Raw genomic sequence first — 27,979 nt, 5'->3', positions numbered from 1 at the left:
TACCCCTTTTACCTTCCATAACAATTAGTTTTTTACATCTATAGGATACCATGCCCTAATCACATAGACAACTCCTCTTGTGCTCTGCCCACAGAAGGTAGTAAAAAAATGTATGTGTTGAACTGAATTGAATTGTGCTAAAATAGATCCAGAAGGGTCCATTGAAATTATATGGTCCAGTTTCCTCATCCTACAGTTCAAGAAAAGGAGTGGTTTGCCCAACAAACACAGCAGGCGGAGCTTCCCTCATGTGGCAGACACTGGGTTAGTGCTGTTGGAGATTTAGTTCCTGACATTCTGAAGTTCTCGATTTGGTAGGTGAGAAAATTGAATGGTCTTGTTCCCTTGTCACCACACAGTGGAACATGATGTTGACATAAATGAAAGCAAAACTGACTCAGAATAGTAGTATATAGAAGGCAGCCAAGACTGTTTCTTAAAAGATCAAAGTAAAAGAGTTTAGAGTCCTGGCCGCAGTCTTCTTAAACAATAACCTACTGGCCTGATCCATGTGGCAGCCTAGAGATCTGAATCAGTGGTGTGCTTACTAAGTCAGGAACTCATTTAAGATGACTTCTTGGAATTTCTGGCTGAGAACAAGAATAGTTTATAAGAGAGTGTCTTACTCATTGGACAGAATCACCAAGAATTCAGTAATCTTTTTGGAATTTCAAACTGTAATCTTAAAAATGACTTTACTTTATATCATCATGTAAGACTGCATAGGAAGAACAAAGTAATAAAAAGCCTTCCCTGGCTTATCAACCAGTCCTAACCAGGTTCCCTGGTCCCGGCTCCAGCGATACTGGTCTTTCAGTTCTACCAATTGCCGAAGCTCTTTTCAATCTTGGAGCCTTTGCATTTGCCGTATCTGGAGGCTCTTCTCACTTTTCTTTGCCTGACCTGTCCTCCATTAGTTCCCACCTAAAACAGTAATTTCCCAGAGAAGGCCTTTTGACTAACCCAGTGAAATTAGGTCTTCTCTCAGCCCAGATTCTACTCTCACTTATTATTTTAATGATGATATCCTATTTGCATTCTTTATAACACCTCATAATCTGTAAGTACTTTCTGGTTTGTTTACTTGTTTATTTTGGTAAGGGCCACATCTTCTTTTTATTTACCAGTATATCACCATGATCTAAACAGTGCCTGGTGCACAGAAGATGCACAATAAAGACTGGTTAAATAAACTAATGAATTCAAAATACTACAAAACTAATTCAAAATTATTTAAGGCTCCTAAGAAACCTTTAATATGTTTTAAAAAACACATGATTCTACATTATGAAATGTCTGAAAACAATAAATAGTAAATTTCAAATACTGGTTTGACAAAAATTTTTATATTATTCCTTACAAATCCTTGTTTTATAGTGAGAATTCACTTGGAAATAATGCTAATCTAGGTCAAAAAGTCTGTATTTCTGATTGGATATGAAAACATACCTGATTAGTCACTAATACCTAAATATCAACTATGATAAACATCCAATTGGTTGTGATCTAGTGATAAAAAAGAATGACATATCAGTCACATAGCTCAGAAACAAAGAGAAATCAGCATTTCTTATGTCACTGAATAAACAGAAAAACAAATGAATCTCAAAGAATGGCAGTTTTCAAAGAAATGCTCCAGTTTGGGGGAGAAAAAAAGATAAAGAGACGACAGAAGTGACATAAGCAATCTTTCTGTAACACGAAATCATAACAAAAAATTGAATTAGAAACATACTAGAAAATCTGAATAGAACCTCTAATGGAAGCATTATGAAAAGTAAATAAATGGATAAAGCACAGCACCCTCAAGGAGTCAGTATGTGTGGTTTTTAGGTTCTTTACAAAGGATTGCAATGGCATTTCTGGACAGGAACATTTTCTAACGTCACCTGACTGGTAGTAGGTTTGAATCTATTCACTACTTTTCAATTTTGATATATGACACTTTACCAAAATTATTTGACATTGACAAAAATGTTTTATGTACAGTGGGGTTTTCTTGGAATTGAGTAATAATTTAATTACCTACATATAATCTAAAATTTGAAATTCATACTTTTTTTAATTTAAAAAGACAAAATTTAATATAACCCCAAACAAAAGCCAAATCAGAATTGGCCAAGCATTGTACATTATAATTTTATAGTGTTTCTGTGTACAAGAACTACTATGAAATTAAATTGTCTTATTTCTAGCAATGTTCTTCCATAAACAATAACAGTCACTGCTAAAAGGGTTGCTTGCAAACTTACCAGAAGTATATTTTTTCTGAATATTCTGGTGTTCAAAACAAATGGTAGCTGTCAAATTCTTATTGCATAATCTAAAATGGTAATCCATGTACTGTATTTCATTTGTAATAAGTCTTTGTGATAAGGTTAACACTTCAACACACAACACAAATACAAGAGTACCAAAAAATGAAAATTGCTTTGCTTATGTTTCTGTATTAGAATTTTATTTGCTAAAGGGTAAAAACAGATTTGCAAAATTCACAGTTAACTTAAAACAATAGTTTTAAACCTTTATTCCTAGCCCTTACTGCCTTCAGGAAGGAGAGAACATCTGGTTATTTAAGGAACACAATATGTTCACATTTTCTATGACTTTTGTTTCTAATTGGGTTTTAAAATTTTTTTTTTTGAATTTGAACAACTAGCTAGAACAATGTTTTTTAATCACTTCATATTTTTCAGATTGTCCTCCTTCTATCCCTCTAACTTCATTTAGTGGATTGTTTCTGGAAATCTGCTTAAGTAGTTCTAATATGATAAAAACAAGAAAATGAGAATTAGGATTGTAGTCTGAAGAGCTAAGTATAGGAACTGTATTTAAGGTGTGCTGATATTTGACATCCAGTCTCTTCATAAAGCATACACTTTCAAAAATTTCAAACAGCTACTGGGCTACTTACATACATGGTAGTCTCATTTATTACCAAAGCAAATAAATATCTATTATAAATAGAAGAATTTCTAAGAGAAATATGTAAGTAGAATTCCTCTATTTTTAAAACTAAAAAGCTACAGCTCTTGTGTGGAATGGTGGTCTGAAGACCTAGTTCAATAGCTGGCTCTGCCATTAAAAACTGTGTGACCTTGAATAAATTTCCAAGCTTCACCTTGATTCTCAATTTGCTCATCTATGCAAAGAGGAGACTGGATTAGACTATCTAGGTTCTTTGCAGTTTTGAAATTCTGAGAGCCCAAGTGAAGTAAATTAACTAGATTCTTTGCTATGCCTTCTTTAGTCCATAGAGTTTGAAGGTGGTAACACGTTTTCAAATAATTCTGACACACAGAAAATTAAGGAACTAGATATTCTTTAAGTTCAATCTGTAGGGTTAATTCATCATCTTGATAAAAATGGCAGCTGAAAAATATACTATTGTTGTGACTTTGTGGAATGTGAACATGGATTCAAGAAACAGGCTAGGTGAGTAAGGTCCACCTAGATCTGAGTTTGTATGGTGTATTAGAAAGAGGCATAGCATCTGAACCAGAATTCAATGCTACCATTATTTTCTTCATACCAAGCACATGCAGCACACAAAGCTAAATGCTAAAAAATGAGTAGAGGTAATAACTGATAAAATAAATATGCATATAGATTAAATACTAGGTGCCGTGGAGACTCTAAGGGAAGGACATATCCTATCTGAACCTAGACATAGTTTCATGGAAAAGGTAGAACGGATGCCAGGAATCTGAGGAGGGAATGAATAGATACAAGTGCCATGAAGCCAATCTAGCTATCTTGGAAACATACAAGCTTTTTGATCTTCGGAAAGCCACCTAACCTTACCTCTCTCTACTGAAAAAGAGTGAAGAAAGATAATCGGTTCTGCCTGACTCATAGGGTTGTTGTAAAGATCAAATTAATCGTGTCAAAGTTTTTGGAAAACTATGAAAAAGTATGATGCTATTATTATTGTAGTTTACCGGCCCATTATTTCAGTCTGTTCAAACGAGAAATCATTCCACAGTAATGCCTACCTCTGACATAATACAATTAGAGCTTGGTGTCTCAAGCTCTACGTGCAGAATCTATTCTCATCTGAGTAATCTCCACTGGGATTTAGGGACGATAGTAGGACAAAGTGTTTTCTGAAGGTTGACAATGAACTTATTACTAAAGCTCAGAGTTCCTTGCTTATCTTTATTTTATTACATCTGTCAGCAGCATTCAACACTACTGTCACATGCATCTGGGATATGGGAAACTGTCCTCTCATGCCTCAAATCTCATCATCTTCCTACTAGTTTGGTTCATTGAGACGTGTGTGTTTATATACTAACTCTAATCTACTTGAATCAAGTGTGTTTCATAGTTGCTATTAATAGAAAACATTTAAAGTACTCTGATGTCCGAATTTTAGAGGATATAAGTAGGGGTACTACCATCATCTTTCCTTCTTTTCTCCTCTCAGCATAAATGGCCTCTTTTGTGGCTTTATAATTGACATTAAGAACACTGAAAATTCTGTCCACCTGTTGATTTCTATAATATAAATCAACTTGCTATTTTTTTTTTCACTTGTACTTTTGTAGCACTGGATTGGATCTTGTTAGTTCATTAGATGTCAGTTCTTTATAGACAAAGAATGCTCTGGTTGGGCGGGACATTAGAGTCAATTTAATTAAATCTTCGAATGTTACAAAAGAAAGCCCAAGGCTCAGCAAGCATGATTTTTCCAAAGCAAGACGGATGGATGGTGGCAGAGCCAAAGCTTGACCCAGGATCCCAACTCCTAATTCAGGCTTCTTGCAGAACACTACACTGCCTATATTGTAGGCACTGGACATATATTAGCACATATATCAAGTGACATTAGTTATCGTCTGAAATTTATTAAATGGGGTCAGTAGGTCACCTACATATACACTTAACTGTAACTACCACTTTGCTGGGTTAGCCATCTGAAAACCCCCTGTGGTTACACAGCTTTTTTTTTTTTTTTTTCTTTTCCTATAAATTATCATTCCATGAACTTACTCTCACGAGCCTTTTAAATATGACTCTCCCATCATGCCCAATTTTTTTATGGCTCAGAAATACCACTTTAAGGTTCATTATCTTGATCACATTTTTACCTAGTAAGACTCTGAATGTAAAGGTGAGGAATTCCTTTTTTAGATACTTACATTATTATTCTTTTTCTTAAACCTTAAAGAATCCATTTCTTTAATGCTTGTAGAATTTGCTTCATTATCCTCATGCATTATGTTTACTACTTTATTGAAATAAAAAGCACTCTATTAAAAACACACTAACATGAAAGACTATTTAGATTCCATTAATAAACAATGATGGACATAGTGTAAAGAATGCTGAACTAGATGAGTGAGTGATTCATAGGAAGATCAGTCATATTCAGCTAGAGAAAAATTACCAAGATTGATAGGTTTTGGTAACATATTCATTTCTTCCTTCAATTAAAACAAACAAATCACATAAGTAGAAAATTCAAATTGCTATTTTAGCCATTTTTCCACTCTGTATGACTCTAAATATTCCTAATGCTAAGCTGATAAAAATCTGTCTTAAGTTTATAGATCAAAACCCATACCTCATTGACCAACAAGCTCATTCTGTATTCTTTTATAGATATTTTATCATCTTGGGTTTTTTTGGGTAAAAAGTACATACTCACACAACTTACAAATATATATGTACACAAAAACATTGATATGGAACTTATAGATTTTCATAATTAGACTCCTAAGCCTTACCAGAAAAAAAGTATGCTTCCTTATATGCAGAGAAATGATGGATTGTATTTCTGATACTTGATGAAATTGCTTTGTATAACAGAAATGATATAAAAGTTCATATTTCTACAGAAAATGGATATAAGCATAAGGAAGTAAATTATTTTAAATCAATCAAAGAATAAATAGAGGATATACTCAAAGGTTAAAGTCAACAACCAAGGAAAGGACAGAAATCCTTTCGAATCTAAATTTACATTAAACTTGGAGGCCCAAGTTGATCAGACAGAGCTTTGGCAATGGAACCCACAGACAGACTGACTGACTCAGAGACAGTTCGACAACTGCCAACATGACTGTTGGGAGGTTTGCCAAAGAGCCAAAGGCTGGGATTACCATCCAATGCTTGGCATTCTGATACTCGTGTTTGAAGCTTTCTCTCTTATTCTTCATCCAATATTTTTGTTTGGCTCAAAAGTAGCAAGGATTCACAGATTTTTTTAGATCATTAAATGTTCTTATTTTCAAGAAATATAACATTAGTTGTAAAAGAGCACACTTTTTCTCTGAAGTGTAAAGAAAATTGTGGTGAATCGCTCTGCGCTCAAATAGAGAAATCAGCATTAAAGTCTGTTTAAATCTTTATTTTATTAGATTACTCTTAACCTCCCAAATAAGAAGTGTATATTCATAATATGAAATAATTTAGTGTTCCATTGTATCCATTCTTACAGAACTGGTCCTTTGTACAGATCTATTTTCTTGATCTCCTTATGGCCCTCAAGGCTCTACTCATCCCCTGTGAGAAGTACAAATGATAACGAAGTTTGCCTATAAAGGGAGGTAGTTCCTCAACTTTATTTCCTTGAATTGTGAGGAAGGCAGAAGGGCAGAACAATCTTTTGAGGAACAAGACACATATGCACTAGTTTCTCACATCAGTGTCCACTTAATTTGCCTGCTAAGTTGCTGGCCAATGAGGTATATGAATTTTGGCCTACAATTTTAGGCAAATACTATCAATTGGCAATTTATCTGCCATTAGGCAAATTCCACATTAGGAATTCTTAGACTCACACAGAGAAGCCAATTTTTCACCCAACTTAAAATTGTGCATATCCTACTGGGAAAGCTTACCTTTGGGTCTCTAAGGAACAGAGCCTTAAGAATCAGTGAGTGTACATCTCCGATGAGTGGGTAATGCATCAGAAGGCCGAGACAGGTCTGGTAGTTACTAGATATCACTAAATAAAAGGGAAAAAATAATTAAGATTTAATACTATTTAAAATATTTTACATTACCGAGAATATGAAAACTAAAAACTTAAGAGTCAAAGAAAGCAAACCAATAACTCAACTGATTTGATAAGAGCAAGTAGGGAGAAGGGATCATTACCAAATGGCCTTTGAAGCAGTACACTGTACTGTTAACTGAAATATAATATATTAGTACTTATCCTCAGGGGGAGTTGGAAGGAAGAACTTCAGATACAGATATGTGTGTACATTTGCAATATAAATAAATTCTCAGAAGTATACACATTTATTGCCATTTATAAGGCTGTGTTTAAATGTCTCCAGCTTTGCTGCTTAGAAATTAGTAACAAAAACCTTATTAATGGAAAAGAACCAGTTGAAATTTTTCCTAAAATAATATCTACCTTGATTATTATGCTTTACAACTTACATGTTACATTTATTCTTTTGTACATATAAATATTATATAATACAAAATTAAAGAAAATATAATTTCCTCTAATTATTTGTTTTTCTAAAGGTAACAAGATATTTAGGGAGAGACTATGCAGTATTTCTTGGAAGAAAAATGTCAAAATCTTCATAGATACGTCTGTGTTCTGTAGACTTTCATTTAATTTTTTTTCAAATCAATCTAATTATGGGTGCAATTATTAAACACATCTTTTCAGGCAGGTCTATGTAAACTACTTTATTTCTTGATAATCTATCTTCCACTGCTGTCACAGTTGGGCCCATTAACGATGCTTGTTTTGTGAGCCACACTGACTGCCTTCATAGCACTGATTGTGAAGGAACTTTACAGTTACAACTTCCTGTGGCTGTAACCGAATCTTTTTCATTAATCTGGTACTTAAAAAATATTCCATAGGAAAACAACCATGATTCAAAATAAACAATACAAATTACAAAATAAACAATTATTTGTGATTAGAAATACCCTTGATTCTTAGATTTTTTTCCCCCCGCTTTTGGAGACCCTGTTTCTTGCTATCATTTCCCACCCCTCCTCCCATGAGCACTATGGGGAAAGGAGACAGGACTGGGCGAAATGAATAATTATAATCTATGTAAGGAACCACTTTATCATCTTCATTTCCATTGCTGATCTGACAGCTTGTAATTTCATACATCTGCTTTCATTTGTAAAGTACTCACTTATCCTACCCTTTCAATATCTGTTTAGACTCTTATTTGTCCATCTTTTCATATTTACCTTCAGTTACCTGTTCTCCTTTTTTCTCTAGAAATAAAAAGAGCTACGATACTGAAAGTAGTAGTGCAATGTTTTCATGTACAGCTTTCAGATCTAACAAGTAAAGACAATTTGGATAATCAATTCATCTTATAACTCAAAAAGTTATTTATTATGTGTTAGTAACTGACCAAGGAAGAATTCTTATATATTGTATAAGAGAGGCAGGAGAAATTTGTAGAAAGGGTTCTAGGCTCAGGACTCAAAAATGTGGGTTTGAATCCTGGGATCCCATCTGAACCTTTCATAAAATTGCCTGAAGATTAAATGACTTACTATATATGATTGATTTATAGCAGCTATTCCAAACCTGTCCAGGTAACTTCTGTGAGCTTAAGTTTAGTCATTTGGAAAACAACTTTTTGATTAAAAAATTATTGGCCTACCTCATTCAATCCAATAATTATTTGTTGAGCACCTAAGGCATGACAGGCCCTATGCTAGGAGAGGATGCAGAGATGAACAAAGAAGAAAATTAAAGCAGAGAAGGGCAGATGTTTAATATCAAGCAGCTATTACTACTACCACCACTAAGATAACAACGAATTATTGAAGGCTTTCTATAGCCAGGCTACATGCTAAAAACTTAATCTATATTATCTCATTTAATTTCTATTACAATCTTTTAAGCGTAAAATTATTATCCCTGTTTTACAGATGCAAAAACGGATACTTAGAGAGGTTAAGTCACTTGCCCAAGTTACATAGTGATGCAGTGGAGAATCAGGATTTGAAACTTAAAAGTCTAGCTACAGGTTCTGTAGACTATCTAATGCCAGGCTTTGTTTTGAAAGGCCACCGTTCTGAAAATCAACTGACATAATGGATGTAAATGCAATTTTAAACAGTAAAGTTAATTAATATTACTACTCTAGTTTCAAGTATACTGAAGGTCAGCATAATCCAGTCTCTAGAATAGCCTGATATAGATATAGAGTTAGATAGATGGATAGGGACCAGAGCAATAATCCTATGTTATTATAATTTGACAGAACTTTTAAAGCTATCAGAAGCTATAATATAAAACACACAAGGGAAGCCAAACAATGTATTAATACTCTATTTGCAGAATAAATAAAGGACCTACCATTCTATCTTCCATCCATCCATCCATCCAACGAATATTTCCTGGGCATCTACTAAGAACCACATATCTAGAAACTAATGGTAGGCACTGGCACTAGGGATATAATGGGGAATAAATGTAAGTCCCCTGCCTTCAGGTAATGCTATCTCTCATTTACTAATGAAAATCTGTGCTTTTAGAATATCCTTAGTTTGTAATTACATATGCTAAGTATTAAATCCTCTTTTGAATAACTATGCCCAATTTAGAGTAGGTGCCCAATTTATACAAGCTGGTTTAAAAACAAGCTAACAGGGATCTGACAGAATAAGATTTAGTTTTGAGCTTTGCAGTAAACTTCTCTTGAACATGAAAAACTAATCTATAATATTGTTTCTTCTTCAATATTTATTCTGTCAGAGCAGGGCAGTGACATCGCGGAAAAGTGAAAGATTTTTTAAAAATCTGAGATTTGGTATCTACTTACATTTGAAATGAAGTATGCTTATGCTTTTAAAATAAAATAACAAAATCCTGAACCCATACTCTGAAGAGCTGATTCAGGGAAGGTTAAAAACAAAGGTAAGTGGTACCCAGGAAAACAACGGATTTGAAATTAGAAGTAGATTAGAATGTTGGCCTCTTAGTCACTTGTGTGTGAACTTAGGTAAGCTCTTAACTTCACTGAGACTTTATTTCTCTCATTTATAAATTACAGACAATAATGCTTACTCTATAGGGTTTCTGCAAGGGTGGCACAGGTGCTAGGTGGTGTTTCCCTATCCTGCTCAATTCATCCTTGATGAATATAGCTACCTCCACATGAAGCTGAGCTGACTTCTCTGTCTCTGCCTTTAAATGGCCCACTGTTGCAGAGTGGTCTTAGAGAGTTGGATTAGTTTCCCCAGTAAAAACAAAAAAATAGTGACAGTGGTAAAGACAAACAGAGAAAGTAATTGTTTTGAGAAATTTTAAAGCAATGTAGATCAACAACATATATTAATATAACTCAAAGCTAACTATAACTACAATTGTAACATCTGCAAATACATATACTTTTTTCAAATTATTTAATTCCATATTGAGATATACTTTTTCAAAGTAATAAAACATAACTATCTCAAAACTAAATACAGACTTCCTTTAATTCCCCTAAAATTAAAAGACTATATAGCTATCACTTATTATATGCCTGGAAACTTTCCATGTGTTTTACACACATCCCATGAGTCCTCCTAATTCCCCCAAAGGAAAGCATTATCAACTGTCTGCTGCGGCTGAGGTAGGGCAGAGTGGATAAACAACATAGGCAAAGCTGCAGAGCTCCTGGAGGGCAGAGGCAGTGCTGACCCAGGTCAGTGTGAACTGAAAGCCTCCCTCTTTACTACTGTATTTTATACTTTCCTGCATTACTAGCAGGAGTGTCACGACCCAGGCATCTGCGTGCACCAGTCAAGGGAGACACACTGCATGGCTTATGAACACCAACTGTTTTGAGCCACAGAGAAGCCTCAAAGAAACAATGAAAAAAGTCCTCATATGTATAAGTTCAGGTATAGCAAATATTTAGAAATAGGCATAAATTCTTATATTTAGCTATAAAATGGGACATAAAAACAAGTAATCATAGATTAAATATAAAATAAAAATAATGAGCTAACAAAAAAGGAAACCTCAAGGCTTTCTCATGATTCACTGTATTTCACTGAAAACAAAGCCGATCTGTGTGCAAGTGCCTTGCCAGGCACCTGGCATACAGAAGGCATTCAATAAATGCAACATGCTCTGAGAAAACATTTGTTGAGGGCCTACTGCATGCAGGAAAAAATAATACATAATTACTACCTGCAGCATCTTCAACTATTTGAAGATGTTTACTATTTTGACTTTCCTGGTACAAATTGGCAACACACAAAATGGGATTTCAAATGGACCAGAAAACAAGAGGGGAAGAATGAGGACTAAAACATAAATAAAAACAACAGAACTTTTATTCTATTCAGTCTTGGAGAAAGCCAAGTATAAAATACAGTAATGTCCTCCATAAAAAGTGGCTTTAGTCCAGTAGTTTAGATCCTTGTAAGATTTTGTTTTTCTGGGTTTCCCTTAACAGGTTGCCTTTGAACAACTGTCTCTGAGCACCAACACTCACTACAACCACCACCCTCGAAACCCAAGACCCGCATATACTCTTCTGTGAACATTTGGATAGTTTTTAGCAAGCGCTTATTTCTCTAGCAGATTTTGTGCAGAAGAGCATGAGACTTTTAAATTCACTTTTAGGAATGAAGACAATCTCAAATTCATAGTAGCCCACTCTTTTGGCTCGAAAAAGATTTTTAAAAATTGTTATTCTTGCTACTTAATACACTTTAAACAGAATCTAAAATCATAAAAACTCCTCTTCTTTTGAGGTTCATGCCATGCATCTATACTGCTATCATGTCCCTTCATCACTGTCATCATTTATGTACCATGGTGACTGGCAAATCCTGGATGAATGGTTGATTCTTTGAATAAATGATTGATTGAATAAAAGCTGTTTTTTTGATCACTGTTCTGCATTTATTGGAGGCTATGGTGCCTGGATCATTACATTTCTTTCTACATCTGTTCCTATCATGATCCTTGGTGAAGTGGAGAACCAAACAAAGATTCCAGCTTCCACACAATCCCTTCATCTTCTAAGTGACTTACTTTCCCCTGCACTCACTTTAACCACAGTAGTCAGATCTAGAACTACTTCATGTCCTCTTGTCGGACCACAACCTTTTATGCTTTTGGCTTTCTCATGCCCTACCTCCAATCCCTTGATACTCTGACTTCTCCCTAGTCTTTTCCTGGCATTCTTCCCTTTACACATACTAAATCACTGTCTTAAAATGCACTCAACACCCTCCTGCCTCCCTTCAGACCTGCCTAGTTCATTTAGAGGTGGGCCTCACTTGAAGCCTAGATTACAATCTATCTCCTTTTTATTTTGCCTAGACTGCTGAGCACAGCTGGGAAAAACCACAACCTTGAGGTCTGGCACCATGGTCACTGCTTCTCTCTGTAGGATCTTCAACAGCTCCATCAGGGTTGCCCTGGTCCTTGGTCAGCCATCTTTCCCATGTCTCCCAGTCATTCCCACCAAACCGTTAACCCTATTCTCATTCACAGCAGATAACCTTGCTTCCTCCTTTATCAGACATGAAATTCCTCCATTTTCTCTCTTCTCCACCTATAAATTGATCTAATAATTCTGAAACCAGCCTAGTGTTCTCTTCCCAGGTTAGCACTAGTGTTTCCTTCCTGTTCCACAGCCAGTCTTCCACAGGACTCCAGACCCCACTTTCTTCTATTGCCTCTGGGTTCTTGTTTCCTCAATTATTACAACCAAAAAATATTTGTCTGGTGGTTTACTATTAACTGGGGCCTGTTCTAGATGCTGGGGTACAGTAGGGAAACCAAGACAGACAAAAATCCTGTCTCTTCCTGGGCAACAGGGGGTGGGGAGTGGGGGGTGTGACGCAGAGACAAAAAAGTAAAGGCTTCAAAACAAACAAGACATTTTTTCTTTTCATAGATCATGCCCATGGAACATAGAACTAACTAGTGCTGGTTCTTGAAGTAGGAACTCAGACTGGTATGCGAAGTAAACCTCTCCTTCGGCTCTGCCCTGCCTCCAGTGTACCCTGGTCTCTTTCTAAAGCCAGCCAGCCAAACCTCCTTGCCCCTGCCCTGCCCCGTCTGGCTACATCTTTGTTCTTCCCTACTCAGCTGATCTTCTTTAAAGATAACTCTATACATGCTATCTTCATATTCTTTTTTATTTAATTGTCTTTTTAGTTGAAAATGTTATGCATACATTAAAAAACAACAAAAAGTTGAAGAAAGGGCTATTGTAATTGTTAATTGTCCAGTCACTCTTCATTCAACCTACCATAATCCACCTTCTGCTCTACCACTCCCTTGAATCTACTCTGGCAAAGGTATCTAGTGACCATCCCTCCACAGCTCCAAATCTGAGTGGACTTTTCCAGCCTTGTGTTATGGCACCTCTGTACTCCTGACCTTCTTCTCCCCACTTGGCTCAGACAGAACAGTCCTTTGGGGTTACAACACAAGCTCTTCCTCCAGTTCCACCTTTGCCCATGTTCTTTTTCTGTATGTACCCATCTTAGGTAGGGGGACCATATAATTCTTATGATCCTAATGTGACATCTTTGAGAGTGAAAGAGGGCTGTATTAATTAAGAATTACTATTCTGGGCCAGCAAGTGTCAACCAAGACTATCCAAAACAAACCACAATATATGACCACCCTGTTCTTAGGAGGTGGAAACCACTGTTATGATTTTAACTAACACATATTTATTAATCATTTGCAAAATTAAATCTGTAGCCTTGATATTGACATTTAGCTTTATTTTCAAAATCATCAGGTTTTGAAACCTCATGATTTCTTTACAGGTATCTCAAACTCAGCATGGCCAAAACTCAGTTAATCATTTAGATTCCTAAAACCTGATAATCCTTATATTTTCTATCCAAGTTAAAACATAAACTGCTCAAGCCTCCTAGCTGGGGATTGTTCTGGATTTCCCATTTCTCCCACCCTCATCGTATCTAATCATTAAGTCATACTAACTTTAGCTCTGAATACTTCTCTAATCCATTGTTTGCCCCTGAACTACTGTCATAACCTTCTCTGATTTCCTTGATCCAGTCTTGTCTCCTTCAAGTTCATTTTCCACATTGTTTCTAGAGTGACCTAAAGGTTATCACACTTCTGCTTTGAACCTTTGAATAATAGCTCCCTATCCCTTACAGGACAAAGACTTTCATCATGATCCTTCCTGTTCACTTCTTCAATGTCATAACCTGCTAGTCTCGCTCTCCTTTTCTACTCTACAAATACCAAATAGGTTGTAGAAATGTACACATACACACTCCCTCATCAAGTTGCTTCTTACTTCCAAGGCCTTTGTTCATGCTGTTCCTTCTGCCTGGATCACAAATACCCCTTACTTGGCTTGCCAACATCTACACAATTTTTTCTGTTCTCTCACACCTGGCCTAGAGGGGAGCTCAGTGGCTCTCTTTTAAGTTTTCATACTACCTGCCCACATCTCAACTACAGCACCAGATATGTTAGTTTAAATTAATTATGTCAGTCTTCCCTACTAGTTGGCAAGCTTCTTGAGGACAGGAGCAATGGCCCTTAAATACCTAATAAACATTCATCCTATTTTTAGGAGATCCCATCCACTGTGATAGACTTAATCAACAAAATTAAAGTAAGTTAGACTAAATATTGAAATGCATAAACAATTTCATTACTCCTGCATTTTCCCACATTTTATAAATTGGTCATTGGAAGGTTAAAAATGTATAAGGGCTTCTGCTGCCAAAAATTTGCCATGTTTTATAATATTAAAAGTAGATATTACAATAGGAGGCAGGATGATTAAATTAAAAAATGAATAGTGGTGATGCACCAACGTCAAAAAAAAAAAGAGCAAGGCTGGGCGCAGTGGTTCACACCTGTAATCCTAGCACTCTGGGAGGCCAAGGCGGCAGGATAAGCTCGAGGTCAGGAGTTCGAGACCAGCCTGAGCAAGAGCGAGACCCCCATCTCTACTAAAAATAGAAAGAAATTAGCTGGACAACTAAAAATATATAGAAAAAATTAGCTGGGCATGGTAGCACATGCCTGTAGTCCCAGCTACTAGAGAGGCTGAGACAGAAGGATTGCTTAAGCCCAGGAGTTTGAGGTTGCTGTGAGCTAGGCTGATGCCACGGCACTCTGGCCCAGGCAATAGAGTGAGACTCTGTCTCCAAAAAAAAAAGAGCAAATTGATAATTGTTTATAATTACAGAAAATCAGAATACATTTCAGTAGTTGTTTGATTTGGAAAGTTTTGTAAAAATATTATACAAAAGCATTTTTTTTTCCTAAAAGAGTGGAAAAAAATTCCTTATTCCTTTTCTTTTTTATTACCTACATTTTTTAAAAAATACAACTTTAAAAGGGAGATTAGTATTGAATCTCCTAAAATCCAGTATCTATCAAATCTACCTAATCATCCTTCTCTACTTTCCAGATGTTCCCTCATATGATTTTCATGTTCTTATATTATTAGCTCCAGCTCGGAAGGAAGAAATTTTCACTTTGTCTGTCAAAACTCAAACTATTTGACCTTCAAGGCACAGAATAAAATGCACAATTTTTGGATAAAATGTGGTGTTCCTGTCACTTATTTATTCTAAGTAATTTTGGAGAAATCAAAAAAGTATAATCTAAAATTTTAAGTACCAGTGTTACCAGGGGCATAACAAGAGCATCTGGCACAAGTGGTAGTCAATGAACAAATAAAGAGACCAATGTAGCAATTTCACAGTCACGATTACAAATGACTCCAAATAGTATATGTTCTTCTGACAAAGTCTTACTCTTAAAGATAGTTTTCTATTTCCTAATTAAATCATATCACTTTGCACACTCTTTCCTAATTATATTTAGGCTTATAAATGTTATTTGGTAAAGATTTAATTATTTTTCTGAAAAGGAAAACAATTTGAGGTATTTTGAAATTTAAAACATGCTCTGATATTTTCTTCAAGCTGAGGACTATTAGACTATTCAAAACAGATAGGCACTAGCTTTCTGGTTATGGCAAATAGCCTGAATGTAGATCTGAGGAGACGGGAACACATCTACTATTAGGCAAGGTGAGAAATGCATTTTGCTAAAATATAACCAGGAAGAAGCTAAAATACCTTTAAACATAATATTTAATTGTTAATGGCAAGGTGTTGATACTATTTTAAGATAAAAACAGCTCCAATCTCCTGATAAATATCCTTGAATACTCCCTACCTGTCAGAAGGTGGAGCTCTAAACATATCTGAAATACTGGCTTTTATATATGCATTTCACAAATATGTGTAATGAGAAGATTAAAGCAGGAGTAAAGTCTTTAGAAAAATGGTTCTGAAGAATATTCCAATTCTCTCAGGATAAAATCACTCACATCTCCCAATATGTACACGGTTAACAAGATGTTTTGTATGTTTCTTTGAAATTTCAATATATTACCTAATATAAAAATTTAGGTATATGTAAATCAGATAATAACATATAAAGTATATTTGAAAGGGAAAACATTTTAAAAAATCAGGACCACCTAGTCAAATGCAGGCAAGGTCATTTACACTTACGAGCATCTCGGATGTAGAGTAACATGGCTATGAAGATATAATCGACTAAACTCAGGCTGAGGCCGTCTGCAAACAAGGCATCCCAGACCACCAGAAGATCCTGCAGGGGGAACTCTCGTCCAAACAGCAGCCGCACCCACCGTCTGGGAGGAAACAAAACAGAAATTCAGAAAATAGTACTTTTGAGAATAATATGAACAGTGATCATTTTCTCAAGTAACTGTGAAAAAATTTAAAATTTACAATTTATTAACTGAGCACAGTGAGCAAATATTATACATTGAAATACCAAAATATGCAAATAAAATACCAAAAATATAATATAATATGAAAAATATAAAAATAAAATAAATAAAATACCAAAAAATACAGTAAAATTTAAGTTTTGAGCAAATAATATATGAAAAATATAATACAGTAAAATCTAAGTTTTAAGCTTTCAAATGAATTTTATAGTACCATAACTAGGCCATAAGCAAACTTTATTCAAAAATGTATAAAGCAAAAGTACTAGGCTTGAAAAAAGTAGAAATCTTTCAAACTTAATAGAAATCACAAATCCCCAAAAAGTAAAGAGAAAATGTGTAGGAGTCTGGTAGTTGTCTCATAGGTAAGGTTACAAGTTAAAAATACAATTTTCAAGAATTTTATGATCTCTACTGTTCCTTTCTTGGTGCTGTTAACTGGCCTTTGCTTATGTTTATGACAAATAGTACAAACTTCAAAAACTGCATTTTCACATTTCATTCCTATTTAAAATAATTCATTTTAAAATTAAATGTGTGAAAAACCCAGTAGATATTTATATTTTTGGTCAAGTGTAGATAGTTATTTTAAATGAAACATGTAGTCATCTTAATTTTTTAGCTTGAGATTAGATATACCTCATCAGTGAGGCTCTCTTTCTAGAAGTGCATTTCACACTTACTTGTACGGCCAGGAAAATGAGTATCTATGCCACAGAGCAGATATAAGCAGCTATTAAGAATACTAAACAATGTCTGTACATGTAATTTTATATAAAAATAGTGACACTTTAAGCTTTTAATAATTGCTAACTAAGCTCTTTATATCTAATTTTTGTAAGACAACAAAAATAATTTGGTTTTATATGTTTTCATCTATTTACTTCTAATTTTATATAATGTGCTATCATTTCCTTACATAAGCCTTTTCCTAATAACTTCAGCTAGAATTCTATGAGATTCTGGCACACAGCAAAAAATTAAAAATTCCAAATTTCTAGTACCATCAATAGTACAGAATAGAAGAAATTCTTTAAAAATTAATTAAGATGGTATTTCTTTGTAAAAGTTGAAACCAAATATAACCATCTGTGGGGTTAAGTAAGGCAAAAAAAATTAAAAAAAGAAAACTTCAAATACTTCCTTAGGGAGTATTATATTTAAGGAGGAATCAAAGTTGTGTAATCACAAATATGTATCACAGTTCATTAGGAACCATGTGATTGAATACTTAAGTTCTATTATTCCTATTACCAAATTAATCAATAGGAGAATTAGACTGTATTTTCAACTATATCAATGACTCAATTTTTCAGGAAAAAAATTTAAATGCCTAGGTAACATTTATCTTTTTAAAAATGTTACAATATCGGCCAGGCGCGGTTGCTCACGCCTGTAATCCTAGCACTCTGGGAGGCCGAGGTGGGTGGATCACTCGAGGTCAGGCATTCGAGACCAGCCTGAGCAAGAGCGAGACCCCGTCTCTACTAAAAATAGAAAGAAATTATCTGGCCAACTAAAAATCTATATAGAAAAATTAGCCGGGCATGGTGGCATATGGTCCCAGCTACTCGGGAGGCTGAGGTAGTAGGATCGCTTAAGCCCAGGAGTCTGAGGTTGCTGTGAGCTGGGCTGACGCCACGGCACTCACTCTAGCCTGGGCAACAAAGCGAGACTCTGTCTCAAAAAAAAAAAAAAAAATTACAATATCTTTTACAATTTTTATCTCCTTTTCAATTTCCACTCAACTGCTACAATGAGGGGTGACTAACACAAAATATATATATTATTTTCTAATATGTCTATGTTTATGTAGCTTAGGAAAAAATAACTTCACACACTTCTATTTCTCTAAAATTACAAATGCTAATATTTACTATTCTTAGAAGTAAGAAAGTAGCTCTAAATTAAATAGGTTGCAATCCGTAATTCCAAAGAATTAACTGGTCTTGCAAAGACAGGGAACCAGAGATGGGCAAAGCAAAAAAGTACATGAATTAAACCATTTTGGGTACCTGTTCAATGGATTTTTAATTGATACATATATCTGCATTCTTAAATGACTAAAACATTTAGACTGTGGTTACTCATAGCTATTCAATTGACACAGTTGGAAGGAACAGGTGAAGGTTAATATACAACTATAGATAAGAATAAAATGCTATCTTTCCCCTCCTTCCTTACAGCTCAAATTCCTGTCATTTACTTATAAGCAATCACATCTTTGGTTTCATCACAGCTTCAAGGACCAAAAACATGAACCAAACCCCCCCAAAGTAGCCTATTTCTTAGAAATAACTTCTATACCTTTTTTATTTCTACAGCAAAATGCCGAGGTATTGCTCTAACTTCTCTTACAACTGTCCTGCTGATTAGGGTTGTGCTAGCTTAGCTTCAAAAAAATACACACATGCAGCAATCTCCACTGCAGCACTTTCAGGAGGCGTAACTGCAAACATCTAGTAATTTACAATGAATAAAATTTATCTTATTTTTTTCTGCATGAAATTATTCACATATTTAATATATTTAAAACTACATGGAATGCAAGTCTTCAGTACTTTTATATTTAATGTGCAATCTGTGATGTGCTACTTTATAAATGTTTTACATTGCTTCATTCTTGAAGTTTTATCATGCCAAGTACAGTACTAAATAATTCCAGAGCAAGGACTAAATTCTGTATCTGTTTGAGTTCAAAGGGAGGTTGGTGGGAGGCACATCTAGAAAGTTTTTGTAAAGAGCTCTATGCACTTTTCTAACTGCTTTATGTGTTTTTCAAAGTCTGTTAACCAAACTGTAAAGTCACCTGTCATGATACCGAGAAGCAAAGGTGTAGCTAAATTGGAAGTACAGGCATTGATCTTGTCAGTAGTGGGACAAAAATAATTCGGGAAGTAGAAAAACCCCCAGAAACACATAAGAAAAAATTATTAGATGCTTAGCATGTTTCTTTTACATAAGGCATAATAAGTTATACATTCAAGGATATTAAAGTAAAATATAATTTCTTCTATTTTATGTGCAATTATAAGAAAATTAAGGCCAAATTCTCAAAATATTTAAGAAGAACCATGTGACTAATAGAATGCTTTGGGACCAATGATTACCTTATCAATAATTTAATCATTTTTGTCCCAATTGGATTTAGTTCATACATATATTCACAACACACAAAATTTCCTATGCTATTTTGGGCTTTCTTCATTGAGCTTAAAAGCCAAGGAAAAATTCAGCTCTTTATGGAATGAGTTACTAATAGAAATTATTTCAGTAAGCTTTTATATTCTTAGAAAGGAAAACTTACTCTAAAAAATGAGGTCTTATAAAGCAGTCACTCCTACAATTAACATGCTTTTATTGCAGTTAAAAATATTTAGTGAGAGTTTAAGTTACACTTAAGAGTAGCATTAAACCTTTTCTCCTTAAAGGTAGTTTCAGTTTAATTGCTTGATACTATTAATCTTCCTTTATGTATGTTACACCTGCAGACTGCAATTCTCATAACCGTATACATTTTATCACTTGTGATAATACAATAATTCATATTTTACCAGACCTCCTTAGTAATTAAAATCTGCACAAACAAAAAGACTATCTGAGGTATTAAATTTAATAATAAACCACCCAAAGATAGGACTAGTTTCTATGTTTGCACTTTACCACTATTCTCAATTTTAAATTTCTGTGAAATTAACCTGCTATTCCCAGAGGATCAGTAACTACTGTTGGTGTTATTGCTTGGTGAATGACCCATGGAAACACCAAGGGAAATTCATTTTTACCATTCAGTTTATGAAAATGACCAATTTGACTAAGGTTTAAATAAACACAGCTTTAATCCAACATGGCTGTGGTGGGTTATATATGGATAAAGAAAATTAAATCCTAGATCTTCATTTTCTTTTTTCTTTTCCTTTAATGACCTTTTAGTAAGATACAGATATAGTAGCCATATAAGAATAACTAATGTAGAAAAGCTATATTTAATTTAATTTAACAAACATTACAACGTCATCTCTAGTAACCTGTGATCACAAAATGATAGCACTGGGTAAGCATTCTGGAACACAAAAAGAACAATGTTAGATTTTTGTTCAATGATATTAATTTTGTGTTTTGCTTTCTGTTCACCTGTATTTTTCAAAGCTAATAATTAATTTTCTATGCCTAGTATGGAGAAAACACAGAATCCAAATTCTGTACTACTATCAGAGAAAAACAAAAGCAAGGCCAGGTGCGATGGCTCACATCTGTAATCCCAGCACTTTGGGAGGGTGAGAGAATTGCTTCAGGCCAGGAGTTCGAGGTGCAGGGAGCTACGAGCGCAGAACAAAAGCAAGCCAGAAACATTTACCTCTGTGGTGGGTACCTCTTTGACTGAGTTTAGGCTCTTCTTATACTGGGTTTCTTTTTACTTAGTTCTTTTGAAATTCATTTAACCTGAGTTTTCCTTTGTATTAAATCTGTGAAAAGAATCTTAAAATTTACAACTAAACATTGCAGTTATTATAATTAGGGTCCTGAGGCAATCTTATCCTTAATTCTAACTTTTTTAGAGAACAAAGCCAAAATAAATAATTTTGTTCCAATTTCACACTTTTTAGTCTTCGAAGGGCACTGAAGACTACATTATTGGAAGATGCTCAACCTGTCTAGAAAATTTTTTATCTAGTCAACTATTTCAATTAAGTTGCCTTAACACATTGACTGCCATACTACGGAAAAAAATGTTTTTCCTTGGGGCCACAGTGTTTTATTACGAAAAGAGAATAAAAACTTCGAAAACAAAACGAACCTTTCTAATTTAATAAAAAATTTGTTATTTCTTATTGTTTTCTGTGTGTGAGTTATATGGAACCTGAAAAATAGTTCTCACAGCTCCCAAGGTGAAGAGACCTGTGAGTTACATATGCTTCACAAGGCCCTGGGCTCAAAGCTAGTGTGAGTTAAATACAACTCACACAGCAGTTAATGTGTTAAAAGTTTTGGGATCTGCATGCCTTACGCAAAGATTTGAATCTTTCAAGCCCATCGAACTCTGCTTCAACAACAGAAAGATGAAAAACTTTGAATCAGTTATTGTGTTTAAAGAATTCAAATTTGCTTTTTTAGTGTTCCTTGTAATCCATGGGTTGAACTCAGCTTGAATTTGGCTTTTTGGGAACACATGTTAAGCTAATTTAGCCCCCACAAGATATGTACATGAACGGCTAAAAGTGTATTTTTGATTTTGGGGAAAATTCTCTGTTCCTTTCAGAGGGCAGTACGTAGCCCTTTATTAAGGAAGGTTTCTTATTCCAAAAATAAGTTCCTAATAATTATCACCCATTCCTTCTGTAATTTATTCTCCTTGGCAAGTGTTTGAAGCTGTTTTGTCACAACAACTGTAATATGCCCTTTGCAAAAATAGTCTGAATGGAAAGCAGAGCCTTGTATATCTATGTTTTTGCAGAGATAAAAGCAGCTCATGAAAATGTTGGGCATAGAAAATGACCATAATATGTTTTGAGGCTTGAACATTTTCACACACACACACATACACACAACTCCCCTCTTTTAAAGGTATGCTTGCTATCTGGATTACAAGGATGGTATTTCAAGGACTCAGTAATTTTAGTATGTATGATTTACCAGTAAATTCAAATAAAGCTAATGGAAGATGGTAATAGTCTAACATAGCCACAGTTGTTTCAACAGGATGCACTCTGTTTGAAATCCTTTTGTCCATTCCAGCTAGGGAGCAGTTGGAATCTTACCCCTGACTGGAGAGGACTATAGGGATAAAAGTTGCTGAGAAGTAACCTCTCTACCCTATCACTTACCTGGGCTCCACTACAAGTGAGTTACTAGCTACCTCCTTGAGAAAATTACTTAGAAGCCACTGCAGTGTATGAATAAATACACAAAGAATTAATGTGCAGTTGGTGGTCATGTTGGGAAAATTAATTTTAGCCTTCTAGAATACTGGTTTTTATTCATACCACATACAATTTTTCCTTCTAGAAAGTCTGTAAATAGACTTTGTTCTATCATTTTTACCTTCAGGAAAGCAAATTACGATCAAATAAATTTTTCTAAGATAGCAAATAGAGATTTGCTAAAAATAATTTCTCCTATCCTCTCTAATCTAAAACTCATTTAAAAAAATAAAACTTGTGTGACTTTATTTTTTGAAACTGTCACAGACTATTACAAATACCAGTAGGATCTTAACCACACTGAATAATACTTTTCAACTTCCTCTGCGTAAATCTTCTAATACATTTATAAACATTGTTGGAATAATGGACATGAGGCATAATACTAAGCTGAGAAATATCAGGATCTATTCAGGGGTGAAGGTAAGAACATAGTCATTATCTTTCTATAAACAGTCAATCTCACCTCCAACAATGATGTTGGAAACAGAATTCTTGTTAATCGAAAGAGTGTGGCCAAAATCCACAGACTGGTGGGTCACATGTAGCAAGAAAGTCAGATGGAACCCACTCCTAAAGGGTAGCAAGGGTACCTGATTGCCTTTGACCTCTTAGCTCTAATCCATAGCTTTAAGTACCCTCTGGGGTTAGTTTTCACTGACCCTCTCTTCCTTCTCTTTTTTCATATCCCACAAGGTGCTCTGACCCTGTCTGGCAGCCAAGAGACTAGGGCACACTTTACCCAGGTCTGATGGTTCCTGTTAGTGACACTGTTCCCCAGTTACATTTCCAGAGATAAAGACACCGATAAACAAATCCAAGCTAAATGGGAAGTTACTGATGGTTTATTTTGTTTTCTCTCCCTTCTTCAGCAGATCATAAGCTCCTTGGAGAATCTGATGTTAGGCATAGAGTAGGGGGTTAACCAATGTTTATTAAATTAATATGAATCTTCCTCCCCAGGATAGGTCTTCTTGACCAGGGGTCTTCTTGATCTTGGGCCTACAAACTGGATCTCTCACAGGCTTCCTAGCTGCTCATCAGACTTTTCCCTGGACTTCTCTCATTCTCTCTGTGGGGATCCCTGAACACACATTCTAAGTCATTAAGTGATCAGATCCACAAAGGACTGGATCAAGGTCTCCTAACACCTACTAACCCTTCCCTTCTCATTGCCTGAACCCTGGCTCACTGCATGCCCATATCTCAAATGGTCCTCACCCAGGATGTGTGGTCTACTAGGACCTGGCTACTCGAAGTGTGATCCTAGGACCAGTGCCACCACCCAGGAGCTTGTTAGAATGTGGACTCGCAGGCCCCCAATACAGTGCTCCTGGATCAGAGTCTTCATCTTAACAAGACCTTTAGGTGATCTGCATGTACATTAAAGTTTGAGAGGCATAGTACTAGGTGACAGGCCCCTGTTTCCTGCCCATATTTTGGCTCTAGCTGTCAGGGCTGCTAAAATGCACTGCGAGTTCATGTAAAATGTTACTCCATGAAGAGAGAAAAAGCATAAATTATTAGATGGCTGTTCTAATTAGAGTAGTGATCTTAAACTTTAGCATGCATCAGTTGCCTGGAGGGCTTGTTAAAACACAGATTGCTAGGACACATCCCTGGAGTTTTATGACACAGGAGATTTAGGTGGAGCCTGATAATTTACTTATTTTTTTAAAGAGATAGGGTCTCACTATATTGCCCAGGCTGGACTCGAACTCCTGGGCTCAAGTGATCCTCCTACTTCAGCGTCCTGAGTAGCTCGGGCTGCAGGCATATGCCACTATGTTCAGTGAAAATTTGTATTTTAAACTAGTTTCCAGGATGCTGCTGGTATGGGTACCACACTATGAGAACTATTACTTAAGAAGTTCTGCTTTCTGTCCGCATCTCCCTCAGCTTACTCCTGGGTTGTATTCTCAAATTAGCTTACTCAATATGTCTAGTCATTCAGCCAATGGCAACCACACATTTAATGACTGGGACACAAAGAACAAACACATAAATTTCTCTTAGCATTCTACCTCTATTAATTCCTTACATATTTTATTTTCTAGGAAAATACCACTATAAAAACATGACCCAATAAAAAGGAGAGATACAGATGTGAGGGTGAGAGAAGTTAAGAGAATATCAATACTGCCAGAACCCATTAGGGCATTTTCCCACTCTCCATGTAGAAGCCCTATGATATTGGGAGCCTGGCTAAATGGTCATCTATTTGCTGTTCATCTGTTCCGTCTTACCAGTAAACCGTTGTCACCCTAAGGTTCTCCACTATCAACTCGCTCAGATGGATCTGACTGTCCCTAAAACAAAACATGCATTTAAAATGCTATTCCTGTAGAAACAAAGAGCTAAACTCTAAGAGACATTTTTCCAGTGGTATTAATTTCAGGTCCATGATGTCCTGATGGAAGAGTGATTTCAGAATAAGGGAGTTTTCCTGGAACCTCTCAAATCTCAATGCAGAATGGAAATAAATGAAGATCGCCCAAATGAGAATAAACAGAAACTATTTATTCAGAGCTTGTTATGGCAAGGGTGTCAGCTACCATCACTTGTGTCTGGAAGAGAATCAAAAGCAGTCAGGGGAATGGAAAGAAAAAAGATAGGCTTCAGGTATGCCTCATTGGAGGCTGTAGGCATGGTGACGGGCTATTTAATACAAGTGGAGCATATAAGATTCATTTGGGGAACATACTTGGCTTTCTCCGGTTGGTCCGTGTTAGAAGTGGGAGGTGGGGCAAAAATAGGGAAGTTGGCCATCATTGACCGAGTCTTGACTGTTCTGGGGTGATTTTGCTGCATAAGTTGTTGTTTGGCTTCCTGGGATACTTGCTGCAAAGGTTGTAGTTTCTTATGTGAGTCAGAGTTCTATTGTCACATACGGTCCAGCCATTGTCCATTTGCATATCAGTTTTCAGCACAGACCCTGGCTTCTTAGTCTATGCCTGTCCCCAGCATGGAACTAGCTACAACTAAAGAAATTCACAAAATTACTCTCCCTGATAGTTCTGAGGTCCAAATGGAGCCAAGTCTGAGGAACATTCATCATGTTTCCCTCTTAAAAAAATTTCATGAAAAGTAAAAGTAGTGATACTTAAATTCAATTCTCTGTATCAGTAGAGAGGAGTTGTGGACCCCTTCAAGAATTTAATCAAGTTTATGAACCTTCTGTCCTGAAAAATACACACACCCATCCTTATATCATACTCATGTGCAAACCATTTCAGGAGTTTAGCTAATCCAGGGACCCTTAAGTTGAGAAGTTATGCTCTATAGCAGGGGTCCCCAAACTATAGTCAGTTGTATAATTATGTCATTATATATTATAATGTAATAATAATAGAAATAAAGTGCACAATAAATGTAATGCGCTTGAATCATCCTGAAACCATCCCCCACTCCCCAGTTCGTGGAGAAATTGTCTTCCATGAAAACAGTCCCCGGTGACAAAAAGGTTGGGGACTGCTGCTCTATAGTATTATGCCATTTTGGATGTTCATATTACCATGGAAAGTTATATTCTACTATATCTTCTTTCTTTTTGTTTTGGAGACAGAGTCTCGCTCTGTTGCCCACGCTAGAGTGAGTGCCATGGCGTCAGCCTAGCTCACAGCAACCTCAAATTCCTGGGCTTAAGTGATCCTACTGCCTCAGCCTCCCGAGAAGCTGGGACTACAGGCATGTGCCACCATGCCCAGCTAATTTTTTCTATATATATTTTAGTTGGCCAGATAATTTCTTTCTATTTTTAGTAGAGACGGGGTCCCACTCTTGCTTAGGCTGGTCTCGAACTCCTGACCTCGAGTGATCCACCCACCTCGGCCTCCCAGAGTGCTAGGATTACAGGCGTGAGCCACCGCGCCTGGCCTATATCTTCTTTCTTAAAGGGTCCCTGGGTTAAGTCCTTGCCAGTGAGGAGCTAATCTGTGTGACTCAGCTGGTTGTGCAGCCTGTCAGGGAGCACGGTATTGGGAAGATGTCCATGACTTGGCAATATTCGTCGTCACTGAGCCGGGGGTGAAAAGGCTGAGGTTGGGGGAGGTGAACATTCTTCACTGGCTTCTCCTGATTTATGCCAATCTTGATCTGACCATAAGACTGCTATAAAAAAGAGTGAGAATCTTCATTTAATAAATATTTCCTGAACTTCAATTGTGTGGCAGGTACTGTGTTAAGCTGTAGAATGGATGCTATGCTGACAACTCTCAATCACTAACATGGAAATTATTCAAACTAAAATTTTCATTCAATAATAATCTTATCAATCTGTCTTCTCACAGTTGCTATACATTTTTCTGTGCCCCCCTCTACACTAAGTCCCCTGATCAACCAGGGTATGTTCAGGGAATGCAAACTAATGGCAACATTAGCAAAATATAATTAGGAAGGTAAACACAATTTAAAACAGTACTAAATACATTTCAAAGCCAAGTATTAATGGTTTTTGGATTATCTACCATTTGGGATCATACATGCCCTAGTTCCTATCCATTAATGCAGATAATCAGGAGCTGAACATACCTGCATGGGGCTCTGATGACTTACAAGGCGGCAAAGATAGACGGGGAGGTAAAAAGGAAACTTTGAAGGGGTCAGTGAGGACAAAGGGCAGTCAAACCCACCCCACCACATTCATTACTTGGGTATATGGGTTTACTTAGAAATTTAAAAGTCCAACTCAAATTGTCACAAATTAACTTTCCCTACTTGTGGAAGCTAAATGGAAAGAAAAGAATTAAAGAAAGGATTGGCTGCTCCATTTTATTCCTAGCTAATAGCTGAAGTTTAGTGTCTAAACAACTTTATGATCAACTATATGTATGTGTATATAATTTTTTTAAAAAAGGACAAATATACACTAACCAAGGAAAACGTATTTTTTTAATGTATGGAAGATCACAACTCAATGTTTAAAAACAATCACACACAATTTATGATAATGACAAATACCATACATTTATATGACTTTTCTGATTTCTAAAAGTACTACCAAATTTGGTCTTCAAATAAGCCTCAACTCTCTAAAAGCAAGTAGCATGTGGAATGAATTAGAATCACATGGGGAAAAACTCCTGCATGTTTCAGAGACACAAAGGTGATTTCTTTGCTCACCCCCCAGTTCACAATCACTGATCCAAACAAGCAGGGCAGGAACAGGCGCTTTACAAAAGCATCAACAGAGGAACATGGCACAGCCTGAGGTCACACCTCATCCAAAGGCAGACTACAGATTATACAATGATATTGTAACTCCTAGCCCAGTGTTCCTTTTATTCTTTTATACTTTTCTTTAATTCCTAGAGGACATCT

General features: G+C 35.8%; 1 protein-coding gene across 2 annotated transcripts in view; it reads right to left on the bottom strand.

Annotated features, from left to right (window-relative positions):
- TBC1D5 (TBC1 domain family member 5) overlaps positions 1-27,979 on the bottom strand; it is a 538,038-nt gene that overhangs the window by 114,085 nt on the left and 395,974 nt on the right. For both annotated transcript variants that reach the window (XM_045538232.1, XM_045538239.1), the window contains exons 15-16: positions 16,495-16,637; positions 6,849-6,955 (exon numbers count right to left, since the gene is read on the bottom strand). In XM_045538232.1, coding sequence (XP_045394188.1) covers positions 6,849-6,955; positions 16,495-16,637 — 250 coding nt within the window. The remainder of the gene's footprint in view (positions 1-6,848; positions 6,956-16,494; positions 16,638-27,979) is intronic.

This window comes from Lemur catta, chromosome 1 (genome assembly GCF_020740605.2).
Source record: "Lemur catta isolate mLemCat1 chromosome 1, mLemCat1.pri, whole genome shotgun sequence".
NCBI lineage: Eukaryota > Metazoa > Chordata > Mammalia > Primates > Lemuridae > Lemur > Lemur catta.
This window is presented reverse-complemented; position numbering and strand designations above follow the sequence as displayed.